The following is a 19,292-nucleotide window of genomic DNA, read 5'->3' on the forward strand; positions in this document are numbered from 1 at the left end:
CGTCCCCCTCAGTGAAGACACGCCCCCACTTAGTGAGACCACGCCCCCTCGGTGTGTGAATCTGGCTCTGACACGAGCCAGTGCCTCCTCAGCCATTGACCTCACCGCACGTCACTGCCTCCACGCAGCCTATAACACCTGTTACGCACGGCGGTCGCTCATCCTAGCGGTTTCATTCTGCCCAGAGATGCATACGAACGTGGTTATGTGCACATGGCTGTCAACCCACACGGTTTGCCCAGTATTCTTGTACAGGGACATTGAGTTTTCAGGTCCATACGGCGCACAGCCGTTTCAATAAGGGCAACCAACAAAAATGTGTCCGTCTTTGTGTCTCCCTTGTGATGTGACTTGGAGGATGGGCGTGGAGGTTTATAACGGGCACGGGGTGACCAGCAAGGTCTGAATTGGTCTGTAATAAGGTAGGGCACTGATAAAGGGTTAACAGGTGTGTGTGTGCAACACGGTTGTTATCCCATGGCTTCATCGATTAACAAAGATGTTCTCATGAGCGCCCGAGGGCTGTAGGAATATTACCTTCATGAAATTCCAAACGTAAGTTCAACAACAACAAAAACCCCTTTGTCTTTAAGACACAATAGGTCGTAAATCTAAATATGAAGACCACGCGTCGTCTGTACGTGGCTGTGTCGCTCATATATACTTCGATAATATCGATCGCTCCAGCTATGTATGTGTACGTATGTTGAACTTCTTTCGCACCGTACGTAGTCAACCGCGTTAATCGGAGGTGCGGGGGAAGGACAACAAACTAAACACACGACAACACAGCAGCTTCAACGAAATGATTTGGCACAAGAAAGCAGTGGGTCCGTAGGCCGCAATGAGACAACGGGGCTCGGATAGCGGCTCTACCGGAGAGGGCACGCCCCGGCCGGTAGGGTCGGGACTCCTAGCCAGGGCCTTTTAGCGACAAACATTTAGTTCATATTGGATCATGTTTACGAGTTATCGTGCCAATCACCCCGCTACATAAAGGACGGACAGAGCTAATGTACTCATTAACCTTTGCTATATTTAAGCTGGAAAGCGTTAACATTATTGCCAATTACATTAAAAAAGGTACATTATTGCTTTTTATGCCGATTCATTCAGGATGCAACGAAAAACACACGGCGACTTTTAGATACCCACTTACGACGTCTCCTTCGCTGTCTGTGATGAGCATATCGGGGAAACAAGACTACAGTTATGATGGACTGTGCAATTGTATGAGGGACATTAGCAACACATTTGACATAAATGAAGTGCTATCATGACACGCTTGTGAGTTAGTATTGTCTAATTTTTCTTCCACATTCATATTTTACTATTTTACTTTTTCAGACAGGGGCGCACAAAAACAACACCACCACCTCCCTACCTCATGCCGCCCGGAGGCTGTTACAGAATTTTACTTAAAATGTTTTATAAATACTGTATTCAGCATTACATTTCACGACAAAAAAAAACCTTTGCAGACACATTTCGAACTTGAATGGACATCATAACAAAGTTTCGATTTAAAGCTTTCGTGACTGCAGGGATTCATCTTCTTGGTTCTTTCGGTAAAGTCACGTAGAAGGGAAGTCTCCCCGACAGACCTGGTCTTCACTTGAGGACGGCTGCTTGCGTTGTGGCCGAAACGTCGTGAGAATTATTTTATTGTTTTATTTTTATTATTTTATTACTTCCCTTCTACGTGACTTCACCGAAAGAACCAAGAAGATCATAACAAAGCTTAAAGACATATATCCAATGGATTTTAATGTGTATGTGTGAATTTAAGGCTTGAAGATTCTTGCCTAGCACTCAAGCCAACGTGGAGGGCAAGTTGGTGGAATCGATGGCCCAACCATTGATGTGGCCGGTTTAGTATCTGGATTTAAAAATATTCCCCCTCCTACACAGCCGCTACTCATCACCCCCAACACTCCTCATTCTCCCCTTGATTTAAGTAATGGCACTCATAATACATTCTCGTTGTGTAGAAGCTTAAACAGTACTTTGTTGGATATGTGCTGAGGGGGGGAGAAAAAAATCCGTTTGACTATCATCACCGAAATCTTGGTGGAATTCCTGGGCAAGACTCGTTAAATGGTACAAAATGTGTTCATGATGTTGTGGTGCAAGACTAGTTCACAACATGAAATGCATCAGCCACCCTATCGGCCCTCTATTCAGACTATTTTTTTTTACAGTAGCATCGGTTTGAACAGCACACTCTATGCCGGTTTCGATTTTCTTGGTCTCATCAGCAGTGTTTTGACATTCAAACAGATGCTGGTTTTTAAAGCAAGGGCCTTGCACGAACACCATTGGGTGATTTGACAGCTCATCGGTTTGAATATTGTACTTTTGTCGTACATTAATCAAAGTGAAATGGCAACGCAATTATTTTCAGATGCAAAGCGAAAAAAGTCAACTTTCATGAAAACTATACAGGGCCTCTATATGCGATGGATTATGTTTAACGTTATGGGATCAATCTTTAACCGTGGTATATCCACTGCTGGATGAGGGCTGCTCCATACAGTCATCCATCCCTCCTGCACAAAAGCCGATTTAAGCACTCCATCTCCAAGTTGGTAGTTCTCTCATTTGGCTGCCATTCCTTAACCAGTCTTATCGCTCATCTCCCCTTCAAGTAATGACTTGCCCAAGTCCACTTTTATTACGGGAATGACTTATTTTCATTTGTCTTCTCACCCGCATGTTCCTATTCATCTCAGTTTAATCACAATTACAATGTACGCACCTCTCTATGAATATTTACACACATTTCAGACGATATTTCCATGTCAGTGACCATAGCCTGCGATCCGTGTCATATACGACAATATGCACCGATATAAAACTTTCTTCTTTCAGAAGTTCATAATCAGAAGTTGTTGTGTAACCAGGTGAGAATGCAAGACCACCAGGATAGTCTCTTGCAAAAGTGCAACTTTTTACCGTCTGGAACGCTCTTCCTTCCTTTGCAATCTAGACTGAAAACTAATTTATTTGGAACTGCTTTTTGTGTTTAGTTTGTTGTCCTTCCCCCGGACCTTTGGCTATGTAAGGTGAGAAAGGAGTTCAACATACATACATAACCTGAGGCATTAGTTTGGCAGTTGACAGTGTTGTTGTTTATTACCAACCTTAGACAATTAGGTTATACCACTTTATTTTTCACGTATGTGGTACTTTAGTTGCATAAACACCGGAAGATAATTCCTTTAGCGTCCATTCCAAACAACAAAACTACGGTGTAAGGGTGACATTCTCCTTGGCGCTTGTGCCAGGCTAGGTGCACTTTGCATCCACGTGAAGTGGTGGAATGCGCTCCGGCAGTTTAGATACTGTACGAGGCAGGGCCTGATGATGAGTTAACAGACAAGTTTTCTTAGAAAGTACGTGGTGAAAACCTCCGTTCAGTCTCCCAAATAAAATTCCAGTCGACTGGCAGGTCGCGTAAAGCTAGGGTAGTTGCCCCAGGTGGGGTAAAGTGTGGGTAACTCCCACCTCTTCCAAGTCGTCTGACCACAGTGGAAGAGTAGGCCAATTATTATCTGGACTCTAAGAGGGTCTCTAGCGCTCCTGCTAGTGGGGTTCCGCCAAAAGTGGCGTGAGTGAGCAATGGCATGGTTGGACCTTTACCTTGCAGGTCTTTTGTCAATCCACTGCTGGATGAGGGCTTCAGCACGCGGTGTGGGTCGTGGGGGATAGATCATACTGTATATTATGGTGCGGGTTGGTGAACACTGGGAGCCAAGACATGGAAGCATCCTTCCCAAACTATGGGTCGCGACCCCATTCGTGGGTCGCAGAACAACACAGTGAAACGTGATTTTTATTTAGTTCTAAAACAAAGCATTAGTACCAGACTCGTACCCATGTGCAAAATGGGCTGGAACCAGAGCTATCACGTACTCCCCCTGAACCGTCACCTTACTCGTGCGTGGTAGTTATGCTGTTGGTGGCGGTAGTGGTTTATACCGATTTTCTCTCCACATTTAGAAACATGCGTTTAGAGTATTCGGGTGCTTTACATTTTCACGTGATAAGCCACTTCGCTGAACTAACATTTGTAACTGGATCCCTTCTGAAAAAGAGTGATATGGCTTAGTGGGTCTTAGCTGGTAAATTAACACAGTAGTTTAGTTTTAGTTTCTCTGAACATTTCTCATTCCAAGGCCACGCACTTTTCAGCAGGCTCAATCTTCGCGGCACACTGAACCCAAAAAACTCACTGTGGGCCCAGGTGGGTGACTTAAGAGGCATGGCATTGAAGGCGAGAGAGAATTCCCTATTCCTTGCTCATTCTGCTCTCAACGAAAACAAATAAAGCAAGTGGCGCTGCCAAAATCCGTAACAAGAATTTGCCGAACCGGTTGAGTTTATTCGTGTCTGGTTGAGTGTTTCCGTGTCCGTGTGTCTGTCTCAGATTGTCTCCGTGTCTGAGTGTATTCACGTCTGTCTCTGCATTTGAGCTGCACTAATATCACCCCGTGTAATAATACCATCACTGCAATACCATATTCACGACGCCGTGAGCTGCACTCTTGAAAACCTTCATACAAAAGGTATGCTCCTCTGATACACACCTTTGTTGCGAACATGACTTCCACCATGTGTAAGATTACCTTGTTTCTTGACAAGGCTTTGGAATGTGTGCATCCTCTAAGACGTCAACAACCGTCATTGTGTTTCACACACACGTTCAGTCTCGCCAGGCATGGGTCCAAAAAAATGATCTGGCTACTCGAGCCGGTCAGGAGTACAGGGTGGTCCAGATGTCTTCTGGCCCGCATTTTATTCTCTAAAACGTAGAATATTTTTTTTTAAAGTAAGGTTTATTTAAAACAAATTAATATGCAAAAAATGTTAGGGGTCAATTCATTGGGGATCACATGCCATCTGGACCACCCTGCAGAGGACGAGGCCCTCTGCTGCCCACCACGTATCCCCGCAGACTGCCACAACTCACCGTGCCCGGGGGCTGCCCAGTCCATGAGCTATCCTGGCTCAATCCTGCTTGGCGTACGGGATTGGACGCAGTCCGGTTGATTTGGTCACAGGATGCTGAATAAGTTTGGCACGGTCATCCACGCTATTTAGCTGACAGAGACATTAAAACTTTAAACCGTGGCGCTTACTCATTTATAGGGCTGAACGATTTGGGGAAAATATCGAATTGCGATTTTTCTGATAGATATTGCGATTTGATTTGCGATTAAATGTTTTAAAGTTAAGCTTCAGTTCAATATTCACTGTGTAATAGATTTAAAACATGTGATGGAGCATTACCACATGATACCATCAAAATATGAACTGCTCTATATAATCTAATGCAGGGATGAGAACTTAAAATATATGAATTGCTTCCAACATTTATTAAAATGTTTAAATTGAAATAGAACAAACATAGAACAATTGTTAAGTTAAATAAATAAAGTTATAATAATAACATAATAAAACTATTCCAAAAAGTAAATAATAGGACTTTTCAAATCGCAAAAAATCGCTGCCTTTGCGATTTGCTAATCGCATTGTTTAAAATTGCGATTTCGATTTGAAATCGATTAATCGTTCAGCCTGACTCAGTCACACCGCCGACTCGACGTGCGCATCTCATACGTTTCAGCTGCCACGCAGAGAGATCGAACCGGCGACCTCCGCCACGTGTGCAGGGCCTGCTGTACAGTACTCTACATGCGATGGTTATCCAGCCGCGTTGTACGCTAGCCAAGCCACGCTCTGGATGAAAACGAAGAATCCACGTCCAGATCACGACACCAAAACAACTCAACATTGCGGGGCCCTGGCAACTTCACTCACGGCTGGGTCACAGCCACACAATGAAGGGGGGTGACCGTGCCAGAAGATTACGTAACGATAAAAAGAATTATTTTACCAGCTAAGGCCCACTGAGCTATATAGCTCTTTTTCAGAAGCGACCTGGCCACAAATGATGGCTTTTGTGGATATTTATAGCAGCCAAATACTGTGAAACGCACGTTTCTGAAAGTCGAGGGAAAACCCGGCCACGGGGAGACACGCAAACTGCAAATACACAACAGGCGCCAGGGTCGGGATCGAATCCACGACCTCCTGCATACCAGGCGAGGGAGTTAACATCTCGCCCACCGTGGCGCCCACACCAACAATTGAGAGCAGTGGTCAAGTTGGGTCATCCACCATCTACAGGGTGGCCCAGATGTCTTGTGACCCCCCCCCCCCATTTCATTCTCGAAGTTTTTTTTTTAAGTCACGTTTATAAAAAACATAAATTATTATGCAAAGGGGGCAAGATTTTTAAGGGTCAATTAATATGGGGCATAACAATACATCTGGACCACCATGTGCAGCAAAGACCTCCCGTGCAGCCTAAACTGGCTGTTTGGGGGTAAGTGTGCACCTATGAAGGTCGGCACAGCACACGAGGAGGGGGGGGGCGATGTTTACGCACTGCTACAACGTACTCATTTGAGGCTGAGTCGACCTAGGGGAGGCTCAGAACCGGTTCAGATATTCGCCACCGATGTTGGCCGTGAGCGGGAATCGAACTCGGGTGGCAGGGTTCGCAGCGCGGCGCGCTAACCGCTGCACCACCGCTCTAACCCCCCTCAACCTGAACAACTCACGCGGTGACCTCAACCTGAACCACTCACGCGGTGACCTCAATCTGAACCACTCACGCGGTGACCTGAACGACTCGCGCGGTGACCTGAACCACTCACGCGGTGACCTCAGCCTGAAGGACTCACGCGGTGACCTGAAGGACTCACGCGGTGACCTCAACGACTCACGCGCACCGGTCGCTCTGATATCCGCACACTCGCAGCAAACTCCACCCCCCGTCCGATAACGCTTCCGGGACAGCTTCTTCTCGTGCGGGAGTGGTGACCTCTCGCTCCGGCTGCCACCACCGCCGCCGCGACTCGCGTGCTTGTTGTTGTCGTTGTTGTTGTCGGGGAAGGGGGAGGCGATGGCGGTCGTGCTGCTGCCGCTGCCGCCGCTGCTGCTGCTGCTGGGGATGGCGCGGATGGCGACGGGGCCCGGGACCCCGAGGCGCGCGGCGGTCGACGGCTCCCTCCGCCGCCGGCTGCGGCTGCTCGCGGGGACGGCGCCGACGCGCCACCTGGCGGGCCACGTGCGGCAAGTCAGGTGAGCGCCCTCGCGGGGGAGAATGTTGTCGGCAGCAAGTCAGGGGTCGGCCATATATGACGTCACGCGATTTTGAAGGATTTTTTTACCCCCCCCCTCTCTCGTCACGCGGCGTCACAAAAAGTCAGACCCCCCCCTCTCGAATATGACGTCACAAAGCTTTGCCCCCCCCCCCCCCCCCAAAACCATATTTGCATTTTGAAAAGAAAACATTATTCAAATCGATTTAAAACTTTCGTGACTGCAGGGATTCATATTCTCATATTCTTGGTTCTTTCGGTAAAGTCACGTAGAAGGGAAATAATAAAATAATAAAAATAAAACAATAAAATGTTCTTGCTGTGGTTTTCACACCTGATGATGATTGCTTGTGTTGCAATCGCAACGTCGTGAGAATGTTATTGTTTTATTTTATTTATTTTATTATTTCCCTTCTACGTGACTATACCGAAAGAACCAAGAATATATAGCTCTTTTTCAGAAGCGATCTGGCTACATATGATAGCTCAACGAAGTGGCTCATCATATGGAAATTTATAGCAGCCAAATACTCTAAACGCGTCTTTCTAAACGTGGAGAAAAATCCACGCGATAAAGGCGAGAGAGAGACACGCAGACTTCAAATATACAGCAGGCGTCAGGGTCGGGATCAAACCCACGACCTCCTGTATACCAGGCGAGGTAGTTAACGTCTCCACCCCCCACCACCCCTCACCCACCCCCACTTACCACCATAGCCGAGACCCATACTCAAACTCAGCGCCTCGGCAGCACCCTGCTCAGTGTGTCCCGCACCTCCCATTAGCAGGATTGGCTACGTACGGTGTGAAAGAAGTTCTACATACATCACCAGCCAAAGTTGGCAATCCTGTCTCGCCACTCAGTGCCAACCCCCCGTGTATTTCCCTGCCCGCAGGCTCGTCCAGGAGCTCAAGGAGAACGACACCAAATGCAGGCAGGCGATGGATTCTGGTCTCTACCTCCTCTTCCACCGCCTCGCCCCCTTTGTCCAGCGCCACGACTCGGCCTACAGGGCCACCTGGCTGCCCGCCGCAGGTGGCACGCTTTCGCCTGGTCGTGTGCCAATGTACACTGGTGCATGCTTAACCCTTTCTCGTTCTGATGACGTACGTGTACATCACCAAATGCGAAAGCAGAAGAAAAACTAAAATAAAATAATTTGATCAGTACCGAGGCTCCCACAAGGCCATGCGGGAGGGCGTGTGGCACAATGTTGGGGCCATCTATCAGAGAGTGGCGGTCGTGTCGCTACAGTTCTTTGCGGCGAGTACAATGACTTTAAAAACAATGGCGCTACGCCTCTCTAAATAAAACTAACGCTGATCCACTTGTGCGTTCCGAAATTCAGATGTGAACAGGACCCACCCTGCAACTTGCAGATGTCTTGGAACGGGAAAGGGTCAACAGTGTGTACGATCGCAATATTGTCGATATCATTTGGCGATTTATATATCCATTGTGTGCACGCACGCCAGATTGACATGTCCGGAGTGTGTCTGACCCCTGCCCCTACATCTATCTGTGTCCTTCACCCTGTCCAGATCCATAACCTTCAACTCTATAAATTTCCCGTTTCATACCTATCACTCCGTCCCCTGACCTGATCACTTACGCTACCCCAAACTCAAACACTAAACTTAATCCTATCACTAACCTTAACTGTCACGCCATCACAAACTGCATCCATTTATCCTAACACTACACTGATTCCTATTCCTATTCCAAACCCACATGCTACTATGTACCCCTATCTATAACGCTTAACCCTAACCCGTGACCTGTGCCCAACTCCAACTCTACCCCCGCCCCCCCCCCCCCCCATCGATCATCTGGGACTGTAATAGAGGTGCTGAGGGTGCTGGATGTTGGGGGGCAGCCCCCCGAGAGGCTTCACGATGCTGTGCTGCTGGACTGCACCCCAGATCTCACTCCACGGTTCGCTCTGGACACAGGTAATAGTGGTGGTGGATGGTGGTCTGGCTCTCAGTAAAAATGTATAGCCCTTTTGTCCATCTGCTTCTGAACAAGGGCCTGTCCACACCGTGGAGGTCATTAGGAGCGGTGGCAGCTTGTCAGGGTGAGACTTGACGGAAGCCCTGAAACATCTGAGCAAATTGCAGACGATGGGATTCATGAGAGGTTCCGTTTGGTGGGAGCCGACAGATCTAGAGTGGCAGGCGTGGCTCGTTGAGTGAGCGTGGATGTCGTGGGGGAGAGAGCACGCGCGACGCATCAATCCTAGAGACTGATCACACACTCCGCCAAGCGCAATGTTTAGAAAACATAGACGCAGCAGTCCGCTGGTTGTGCCGCGGCTGTGATGCACAAGCACGTATCACTCGTGCGTCGCAGCCCCAAACGATCTGTGTCCGGCAAATGTTATTCTGCGCGTGACGATTACACCGATTCGCCATCGATTCCTGCACTCACGATGGACGCACCGAGTTGTGTGTGTGTGTGCCGAGAAGCGATGAATTACAATGTATGCAAACTAGGGGCAAAAGCTTTGCTTAAACCGTGACCCTACTTCACCACACTGGTCAAATCGGGTTAGTGTTGCATGGACCCGGCAACCGGAGTTCTATTCGCAGCCACGGCTGACATCAGTGGCGAGTGATAATATCAGAACCGGTCCGGGCCACCTTGGCCCCCCCCTCCTCACTAGTCCACATTGACCGGCGTGGTAAGGTATGGTCAAATATCCCCCTGACTGACACATCTTGTGGTGAATGCCTCCATCCAGCAGTGGATTGACAAGGGGCCCTAGATTGATGTTTTTATTATTTTACCTTGTGAAAGGTTTGTAGAACAAAGTTGGTGTTTCAAGAGGTCACCGTATGCCCCCAAACTCAAGCTGGAGGTGGACTGTAGCTCACCGTCTCTGTTGGCTGTTTGACGCCCAGAACATTAAAATTCCAAGCTCTGCCCGTTTACAAGTCAACAGGGTTTACTGCTGCCTAAATAAGCGGAGGTTTGGTGTGAAATTTCTCGCTTCTCTTCCCGTGCCAGCTGTGATTTCCTCTCAGCGCCCTCCGATTCAGCTGTGAGGTGAAGCTCGGTTTGTGAGCAGGGGTGATGATGGGGGGGGGTACTTACCAAACTTGTAATGATTTAACCCCCCACCCTACCACCCCCCTTTGATGCAATAGTTACTAACATGCACCAATTATTGTTTTACCATCTCGTTTGTCTTCAATTATGAAGAATTCAGTTAGCTCCGTTGTATATATGTTGAACTTATTTTGCACCGTACGTAGCCAAGCATGCATCATAAATCATCTATTCACACATTCGATGCGTACATCGCGAGCGAAACAATGCGATTGTGTCGATGAATTGATGCATCGTCACGTGCTTGGCTTGTCCCCCCCCCCCCCAAATGAGTCTTCCCCACCACCCCCATTTGTAGGTGGCTGGGGAGGCACAGCTAACATTATGGACAAATGTTGTTGGCCTCACCAGAGCTCGCCATCATTTCCTTCTGCTAGATCTCGTTGATTTTGCAACCAACGCAAAATCCACACACCTCACTGCAGGGACGCAGTGTATTGCAAACAACAAACTCTGCGTATTTTACAATGAAAATTATGCTGTAAGCAACGGGAAGATGCAAACTACCGTATAATCGAGTTCTGTTTTCCCCCACCCCGTTAAATCTGGCCCTGTTAACACGTCCTGTTAATTGGAAACATCTCAGTTTTAGCTCGTCTCATCCTGTACCGTCAGTCGTGCGGTGCCACGGTCGCGAGATGTTAACTCTCGCGCCTGGTATACAGGAGGGCGTGAGTTCGATCCTAACCCTGACGCCTGCTCTATATTTGGAGTCTGCGTGTCTCTCACCGTGGTCGCATGGACTTTTCACCCAGTCCTCCGGTTTTTCCCTCCACATTTAAAAATGTGTTTGGAGTATTTGGCTACAATAAATTTCCACGTGATGAGCCACTTCCTTGAACTATCATATGTGGCCAGATCACTTTCTGAAAAACAGTCATAAAGCTCAGTGGGCCTGAGCTGGTAAAATAAAAGTAGCAGAAGTCGTGCCTCAATGTGTCTCACCGAGTGTCCCATCTCTGCTCCCCCACAGCGGCTTGCGCGAACAAGGGTGCCCTGGAGGCGGCATTGGATGGATCCTTCATGAAGATGCGCAGCGCTTTCTTCTGTCTGGGAAGGATGCACACATGTTGTCTAAGGTGTCGACCGGTGTTGTTTTTGTGACCCCTGGTCGAGGAAGCAGCAAAAGTCCATCTCGGGGTTTTCCAGTCGTAGGTGACAACCGCGTGCAGGTGGACTCACTCAGAAATATAAATGTGCTGGTGGTGGCTTCATCATTAGCGCTCTTCCGAAATCGAGACCCATAGACTTACCTAGAGGCCCACAGACTCTCATAGAGACCCGCAAACTTTGAGACCTACAGGCTCGTGTAGATAGCCATAGATTCAAAGGGATCCACATACTTAAATAGATACCCAATAAGGAACTGGAATGCACTGGTAATGGCTTCATCATCAGTGCCTTCTCCTGCAGGCTGATGGATTGAAAACTCGTTTCCTTACAACTGCTTTTTGTGTTTGGTTTATTGTCCTTCCCCTGCTCCTCCGATTAGCACGGTTGGCTACGTACAGTGTGAAAGAAGTTCAACGTACATACACACTTGCAGCCCACGCAGCTTCCCATGAGAATTGGTCTGGTGGAGTTCAGCAGTGCTGCAGCAGTATCATCATGTTCCAATTACCACCGGAATGCATTATCACCCGATACCAATCGGGTCTCTATGCGAGTCTAAGGGTCTCTATGCGAGTCTAAGGGTCACGCATGTGAGACTGTGGTACTCTGTGTGGTGAGCGGTAGTATAGCGGTTGGCGTGCTGTACTACGAACCTGGCCACCCGAGTTAGATTCCCGCTCATGGCCAACACCAGTGAAACATATCTGAACTGGTCCCGGGCCTCCCCAACGTAACTCAGCCTCATATGAGTACCCGGAGCGGTGTGTAAACATCGACACTGGGGAGACAAAGGCGGTCGGGCGTGGTGCTGGCCACCCACCCCCTCGTGTACCGTGCCGCTATCAGCACTTGCCCCAACAGTTTGTTAAGGCTACACGGGGGAATCTTTGTCTCGATACCAGTCAATGGGTGGCTAAGTCAGAGCTGATGATGAAGTCACTGCCAGCACATCCAGGGCTCTCACTGCATGCGTCGTCAACCGAGACTTAAAAACCCTGGGGTGGATTGTTGTTGCCTCCTCTCCCCTGGTGTGTCTCTGCGTACATTCAACGGGTGCCGTCCAAGGGAGATTAGAGCCGAGCCCAAACTCCTCGTTCTCCACCACACCCACAGCAGTGAAAGTCGCGCTCCTGACCGACCTCCATTCGGCAATTATCTCCAGTGTGTCTCGGCTTAATGCAGAGCCCTGCTCATGCAAGCCAGCGGTCGCTTCCCATCAATTAACTAAGCACATTTCAATGCAGATGGGCTTCTCTGTCTCTATGGACCACTTACGAATGTAGCTGCTGTTGAGTTTATCGAATTGACTATTTGCACATCACGCTGGGTTTAATAGAGGCACACTAATTACAGGTTGTGTGCGCCTGAAAATGGACTCTCTTAACGGGCAACCACTGAAAGCTACCACGTCTGGAAATGTTCGTGAAAAACACAACAAATGAGCATAGGTCAGAGCTAATGATTTTGCATTGCATAAATTAACTTTGTGTTTCAATGCAGTTACGCTAGATTAGATGTGAACATTTGCACTTCATTAATTCACCATGGGGTGGAGTGGTGGCACAGGTTAGCACACTCCATGGTTTGATGATATATACGACGATGGATGATTACGGTAATGATGATGGATTTATGATGTTGATGATGGGGGCCGTCAATTAATGACGTCACGCACCTAGGTGGGGGGGGGGCAGACATTTGTGACAATGTGTGACGAGGGGGGGGGGGTTTGAGAAATGTGACGTTACATCAAAATGCGCAACTTTAAATATAGACAACACGTTCTACTTAATTAAATAGACTTTTTAATATATGTTTTCTCCTACAACGGCACATTAAATACGCACTACAATGACAATAGTTTAAAGCGATTTTAAGCATGTTTTATTTTGGGAGGGGGGGGGGGTCAGAGCTTTGTGACGTCATATTTGAGGGGGGGAGGTAAAAAATTGTCAAAAATCGCGTGACGTCATTTATGGACGGCCCCATGGATGATGTTGCAGGGCCAGGCGCTTTTAAGGTGGCACGGGGATCATCGGTTCAGCGGGCGCTCGGGCCGGCTCAGCCTGCGGGACGCGTCGGGTAGCAAGCGCACCTGCCCCGACACGGGCCACGTGCAGTACCCACAGGTGGGCACCTACAGCAGCAGCTGCTGCTCGTTCACTGCAACTGTGCGTGTGGGTGACGGTGTGTTGATTGGGGGCATTTGGGTGGTGTAGCGGTTAGCGCGCTGCGCTATGAACCCGGCGACCCGGGTTCGATTCCCGCTCACGGCCAACACCAGTGACGATTATCTGAAGCGGTCCCGGGCCTCCCCTAGGTCGACTCAGCCTCAAATGAGTACCTGGTGCGGTGTGTAAACATCGCCACTGGGGAGACTAAGGCGGTCGGGCGTGGTGCTGGCCACCCACCCCCTCGTGTACCGTTCCGGCCTTCATAGGTGCTAGCTAACAGCACTTGCCCCTACAGTCTGTTAAGGCTGTACGGGGGAACTTTGACTTTGTTGATTGGGGTGATGGTGGCGTGCGAGTATGATGCTGTTGGCTGTGATGACGGTGTATGCCAGGATGATGATGGATGATGGTGGTGGTGTGTTTGGGTGACGGTGTGAATTGGGGTGATTACTGCCACCGGCTGCATCCGAGGAACACTCCTCCTGCAGCCGCCCCTTCGTCAATGCACTGCTGGGCGAGGGCACGGGGTCGTGGGGTTGTTTGACCGTACATTACCTTGCTGGCCCAATGGGTCTGGGAGTGACACAAATCTCTACATGATCCACCAACCCCTGTCCTGACCTCAGATGGCGCCTGTAGTGATCGTTTTGGTGGTGGATGGCGATCGATGTCTCTTGGCCCGCAAGGACATCCACCCGCCTGGCATGTACAGCACCGTCGCAGGGTTCTGCGACATCGGTGCGTGGCTCTTGGAAGATCCTCCGAGTGACTTCAGCATCACCCATACACACACACCACCATCGTCCTGCCATACACCATCATCACCCCACTCACCACCATCACCACCATCACCCTACACATACCATCACCAAAACACACACCATCATCATTGTCATCGTCATCCTGACATACACCATCATCATAGCCAACACCATCACACTAAAATACTATCATCGTCCTGCCATACACCATCATCCCAGCCAGCACCTTTGTACTAGTACACCATCATCACCCTAATCAACACTATCAGACAATTTTCCGTGAGTGTAAAATGTTTCGCGTAATTTATATAACTTGGTAATTTGAAATCGAGATGCAATTAAATATTTCCATTCAAATATAATGAAAACGTAATGAATATGCAATTATATATTTTTGTTTCTCTCGAAAAAATTCGTGACTTTGTACGACGAACTCTCCAAAAATCGTTTATGGGTGCAACGCGAGAGAGGGGCTCACGTGCCGCCGCTGTGCAGGCGAGAACGTGGACATGGCGGTGAGGAGGGAGGTGGCCGAGGAGGTCGGGGTGACGGTGTCCTCCCTGAACTTCGTCTTCTCCCAGCACTGGCCGTTCCCCAGCAGCTCGCTGATGCTGGCGTGCCACGCCGTGGCCGAGGAGGGCCACACGGAGGTCCGGCGGGCCGGCAGGCGGGCGGGCGCACCGTCATTCCATCGCCACAGCTCTGCCCATCACCACGTCATTATCTAGGCCACCCCCCCAGCCCGCCATATCCCAACACTGCACCCCCCCTTCATCTCTTAATCATGCCAGGATGATGATGGTGTGCATTTGGGATTTGGGTGATGTGTGTGTAGGGTGATGGTCGCAGAGTGATGGTTTGGATTTATAATATGGTGATGGTGTTGGCTGGTGTAGGCCAGGGTGATGATGGTGCAGGTTGGAGTGATGGTGTGTGTCGGGTGATGGTTGTTACGATTTGGGTTGGGGCAGTGTTGGCTGGGATGATGGTGTATGCGATGACGTGGTGCCCATCACCAAGTCATCGCATGGGTGCCCCCCACCCCACCACCACCCCGCCACCACCCAGCCCACCACATCCAAACAATGCCCCTCCCCTCCCTTCATCTCTGAATCATCAATATCATGCCAACCACGTCCACTACTCGGATAGCTCCACCTCCTTTGTTCGTATCATGTGCCAAAACACGAGGCTAGAAATGTTTATACGGGGACAGGACCCGGATTGGGGCAGTATTCAAATGTCATGTAATCATTACATTTAAAATTGGTATCCAAATAACATGACTTCATTGGTCATTTGTATCTGCATTACATTATTCCAGTAGTTTCTATTTTTAATGCATTGTGCCCATCTCTGGCAGAGGGAACACATCGGTGACCACCTTTTCTGAAACCACCCACACTGCCCCGGCCGAACCAGGACACTCGGTAGCTTTGCTCATCCCGTGTCCCCCCCGCTCCCCACTTCCTTCGCATTCCCGTCGTCCCGTGTCACCACCCCTCCCCCCCGCCCCAGCAGATCTCTGTGGACACCACGGAGCTGGAGGACGCGCGCTGGTTCTCGCGAGACGAGGTACGCAGCGCGTTCTCGCGGCCCATCCCGCCGGAGGTGCTGCGTGGCTGGGCGGTGTCGTCGCAGGAGGAATCGTCCCAGGTGGCCCGGGGCGACGTCCCCTTTTGGGTGCCGCCAAAGTGGACGGTCGCCCACTGGCTCATCCGCGAGTGGGTGCAGGTGCCCAAACAGGGATGAATGTCTCAGTGAATATATCCCGGGTCGTTGGTTGCCAAGCGTGGACACTTACTACAGAGTACAGAAGAAAGAATACTGGTATTTGCGAACCGATGCCTTGGGAAATAAAACTAAACTTTAAATTTCACCAGGCAAGGCCCGCCGAGCTATATAGCTCTTTTGCAGAAGCGACGTGGCCACAAACACATTCCTGCGGAGGGAGCTGGTAGGAACGTCGGGTTGCTCGGTCAATGGCCGGGGTCAACGGCGGCGTGGTGTATTCCGCAAATATGCCCGACTGTGAGGGCGGGCACAAGCCGGCGTAAGTTAAACGGGCACCACGGAGTGACCAGCCCCTCCCCACCCAGCCCCACCCCTCCCACCCAGCCCCTCCCCACCCAGTCCCACCCTCCCCACCCAGCCCCTCCCTCCCCATCCAGCCCCTCCCTGCATGACGGACGGACACAATAATCCCCTGTGGGCTGGTGTAACCAGGAGGTTCCAACCAGTAATATATGGACATCTGTGAACATCTGTAAAAAAGATGGATATCTGTGAAATCTGTGAAAAAGAGCTTCATAGCTAATTAGATTACTCCAGTATAAAGATTCTGATTCTGTATGCATGTATGTTGAACTTCTTTCACACCGTACATAGCCAGCCATGCTAATCGGAGGTGCGGGGGAAGGACAACAAACAAAACAACATGATAGTTCAACGAAGTGGATTTTCACGTGGACATTTATAGCAACCAAATACTCTAAATGCATGTTTCAAAATTTGTAGGGAATAAATCCGCGTCGGGGTCGGAATCGAACCCACCGCCTCCTACATACCCGGCGAGGATGTTGCCATCTCACCACTTCTCGTCGTCACGAGATGACAATGCCGCACACAGCTCACCGCACAAATCAGTTTTGGCCGAGGTCTCAGAAAGTGTGGCAACACGAACCTCTGATTATTACCGATGATAGAAGAGGAATCCGCGATGGGTTTGGACACGCAACATGAAACGGGGGACTTATGTAAAAGCATTGATTTTAGTTTTGTTGATTTAAAGTTTGGTTGATTTTTGCACTTAATATCGTTCAAGAGTTCCTTATTCAGAGGATTAGCACCTTCATTGATGTAACTGTGAAATTGTTGTATAATATTTAGAGGTGCAATTGTACGAATGGTGCTATATATATATTTTTTAAATCAATATGAAATCAACTGGTTGACAAATGCAGTATCAAGGACTGGTCCAACACCTAACAAAAACTGCGCAGGACAGGAAAGAGTGAAAAGATTTGGCAACTAAAGCATCGGCAGCGTTCCCGCGGTCATTGCGGATGAGGATTTTATGCTAGATTGGAGGAGGCATGCGACTAGCAGTCGGAATCATAACGAGACGTATACTGGATGTGGTGCGTCAGATATATAGAAGTATATGCAGGTTACCAACCCGGACAGACCCGGCTGATTTTAAGCCCTGTGTCCGACTCGTGAGACGAAGCATTAGGGTGGGTGGGATGGACTAGCACCAGCTGGGAGCAGACACTGCCCTATGATGGGTGCGGCGTGATCCCAGGAATACTGACGACGATCAAAGTGTCTCCATTGCCAGTTCTGAACCTGTGGTGCAAATTCCACATTACAATGGTGGGGCCCACTACTGGTGCCTTTGTACAAAGTGGTGCTCGTGTTGAAAATGACCATCAAACACTCGCACGACAGCATCAACCTGTCCAGTAGCATTTAAGATCTGATAATGGCACAACAATACTTCTTCTTGCAAATATAATTTTCAGCATAAAACCCGACAGCCTTAATGGTATTCTTCTTTCGTATGGATTAATAGCAGCATATTGCAGATATAATTTTAGACGTAAAATCCACTCAATGGTTATCTTTATCATCAACAACAAAAAAACAGGCAGCTCAGATCACTCTTATTATCATCAACGATTATTCACTGTGCCATTCCTCAGTCCTGCGATGCGTTGCAGTCCATCTCACCGCAAGGACTGGATATTCGACATTACCCAACACCACAACCGGCTAAAGTAACAAATGATCACCGGAATGCCTCGGCTCCACCTCTTGCGTGAAGTGACAATGATCTAGATTTCAATTGCAGCAGCAGCAGCGAGTATCAGCAGCAAGCAGCAAACAGCGAGCGAGTCATCGTTGAGTGACGCACGTGCCGAGGGAGCTCGATTGGCACTCGGCCGCGAGTTGTTGCTCTCGTTGACATCGGCAATCATCGGGGCAGTGGCGGTGGCGTGACCCCCGCTGCCCGGTGTTTACACACGGCCGCCGCTCAAGCGAGGGGGGGGGGGGCAAGATCCCCTTGAAATGACGACGCTCTCGAGAGATTTCAACGACGTGATCGATACGCACCCCCTTGTGCAGTGCCCTTAGCAGTCAGAAAGGTGCCTCCTTCCCGCACTGCACAATGGTTATCAAGTGCCTTGCATTTCCGTACAAAAAAGCAATATTCGCACTAACAAGCACACTGTGCAATGCCTCTTGAAATTCAAATAAACAATTCAGACAGCAGTCAACACTGCTAAGACAAAAATATACGTACGGTGTAAGTAACCCTGACGAATGTATTGTGCTTTGCCTTTTGAAATGGAATAAACGATTGAGACTTCAGCCGAAAAACTGCTTAGAAAAAATATGTATTTTCCAACAGAATGCATTTACAAAGGTTCCAGAGTTCGTGATAATACACAACAAAACACATTGCCGCTTACACGACACGATGCTGTCGTCCGGCTTTCGGATACACTGGACACCACAAGCAAAGCAATGTAATAAATGCATACATAAAACAAAAGCAACCATTACACAAGTAACATTTACATACATCTGTATACATTGCATCGCGTACATTACACCAGTGGTGGCACTTAGCGAAGGGAACGGTTGCCCGATTCTCAAGTGCACACAGCAGCTCTTTGTAAACACTGGACCGCACACTCATCAGCTCGATGACGCACATTAACCCTTTCCCGTTCTGAGACATCTGCAAGTTGCAGGGTGCGTGTCCCATTCACCGCTGAATCTCAGAACACGCAAGCGGTTCGCGTTAAGTTTATTTAGAGAGGCATTGCGCCGTTGTTTTTCAAGACATTGTATTCACCACAGAGAACTGTAGCGACACAACCACACTCAATGATAGCTGGCGCCATACTGTGCCGCACGCCCTCCCACATGGCCTTGTGGGAGCCTTGGTACC

General features: G+C 49.0%; 2 protein-coding genes across 4 annotated transcripts in view; one reads left to right on the forward strand and one right to left on the reverse strand.

Annotated features, from left to right (window-relative positions):
- The window catches only part of P4HA1 (prolyl 4-hydroxylase subunit alpha 1), a 38,612-nt gene extending 31,747 nt beyond the window's left edge, over positions 1-6,865 (reverse strand). The window contains exon 1 of one of the 3 annotated variants that reach the window (XM_078859866.1): positions 6,801-6,865. The gene's annotated coding sequence lies outside the window, so the exon portion shown is untranslated. Of the gene's footprint in view, positions 1-6,752 lie in introns of all 3 variants that reach the window. The other 2 variants (XM_078859864.1, XM_078859865.1) reach the window with 2 other exon arrangements.
- A 108-nt stretch (positions 6,866-6,973) lies between these two features.
- On the forward strand, positions 6,974-18,796 carry LOC144934238 (NAD(P)H pyrophosphatase NUDT13, mitochondrial-like). The gene is given in 9 exon segments (XM_078859870.1): positions 6,974-7,152; positions 8,069-8,208; positions 9,018-9,125; positions 11,258-11,329; positions 11,332-11,363; positions 13,401-13,526; positions 14,198-14,309; positions 14,828-14,982; positions 15,854-18,796. Coding segments are annotated over 9 exon segments (1,155 nt in total). The 3' UTR covers positions 16,085-18,796.
- Positions 18,797-19,292: the final 496 nt, after the last annotated feature.

The sequence above is a fragment of the Lampetra fluviatilis genome, chromosome 9 (genome assembly GCF_964198595.1).
Source record: "Lampetra fluviatilis chromosome 9, kcLamFluv1.1, whole genome shotgun sequence".
Lineage (NCBI taxonomy): Eukaryota > Metazoa > Chordata > Hyperoartia > Petromyzontiformes > Petromyzontidae > Lampetra > Lampetra fluviatilis.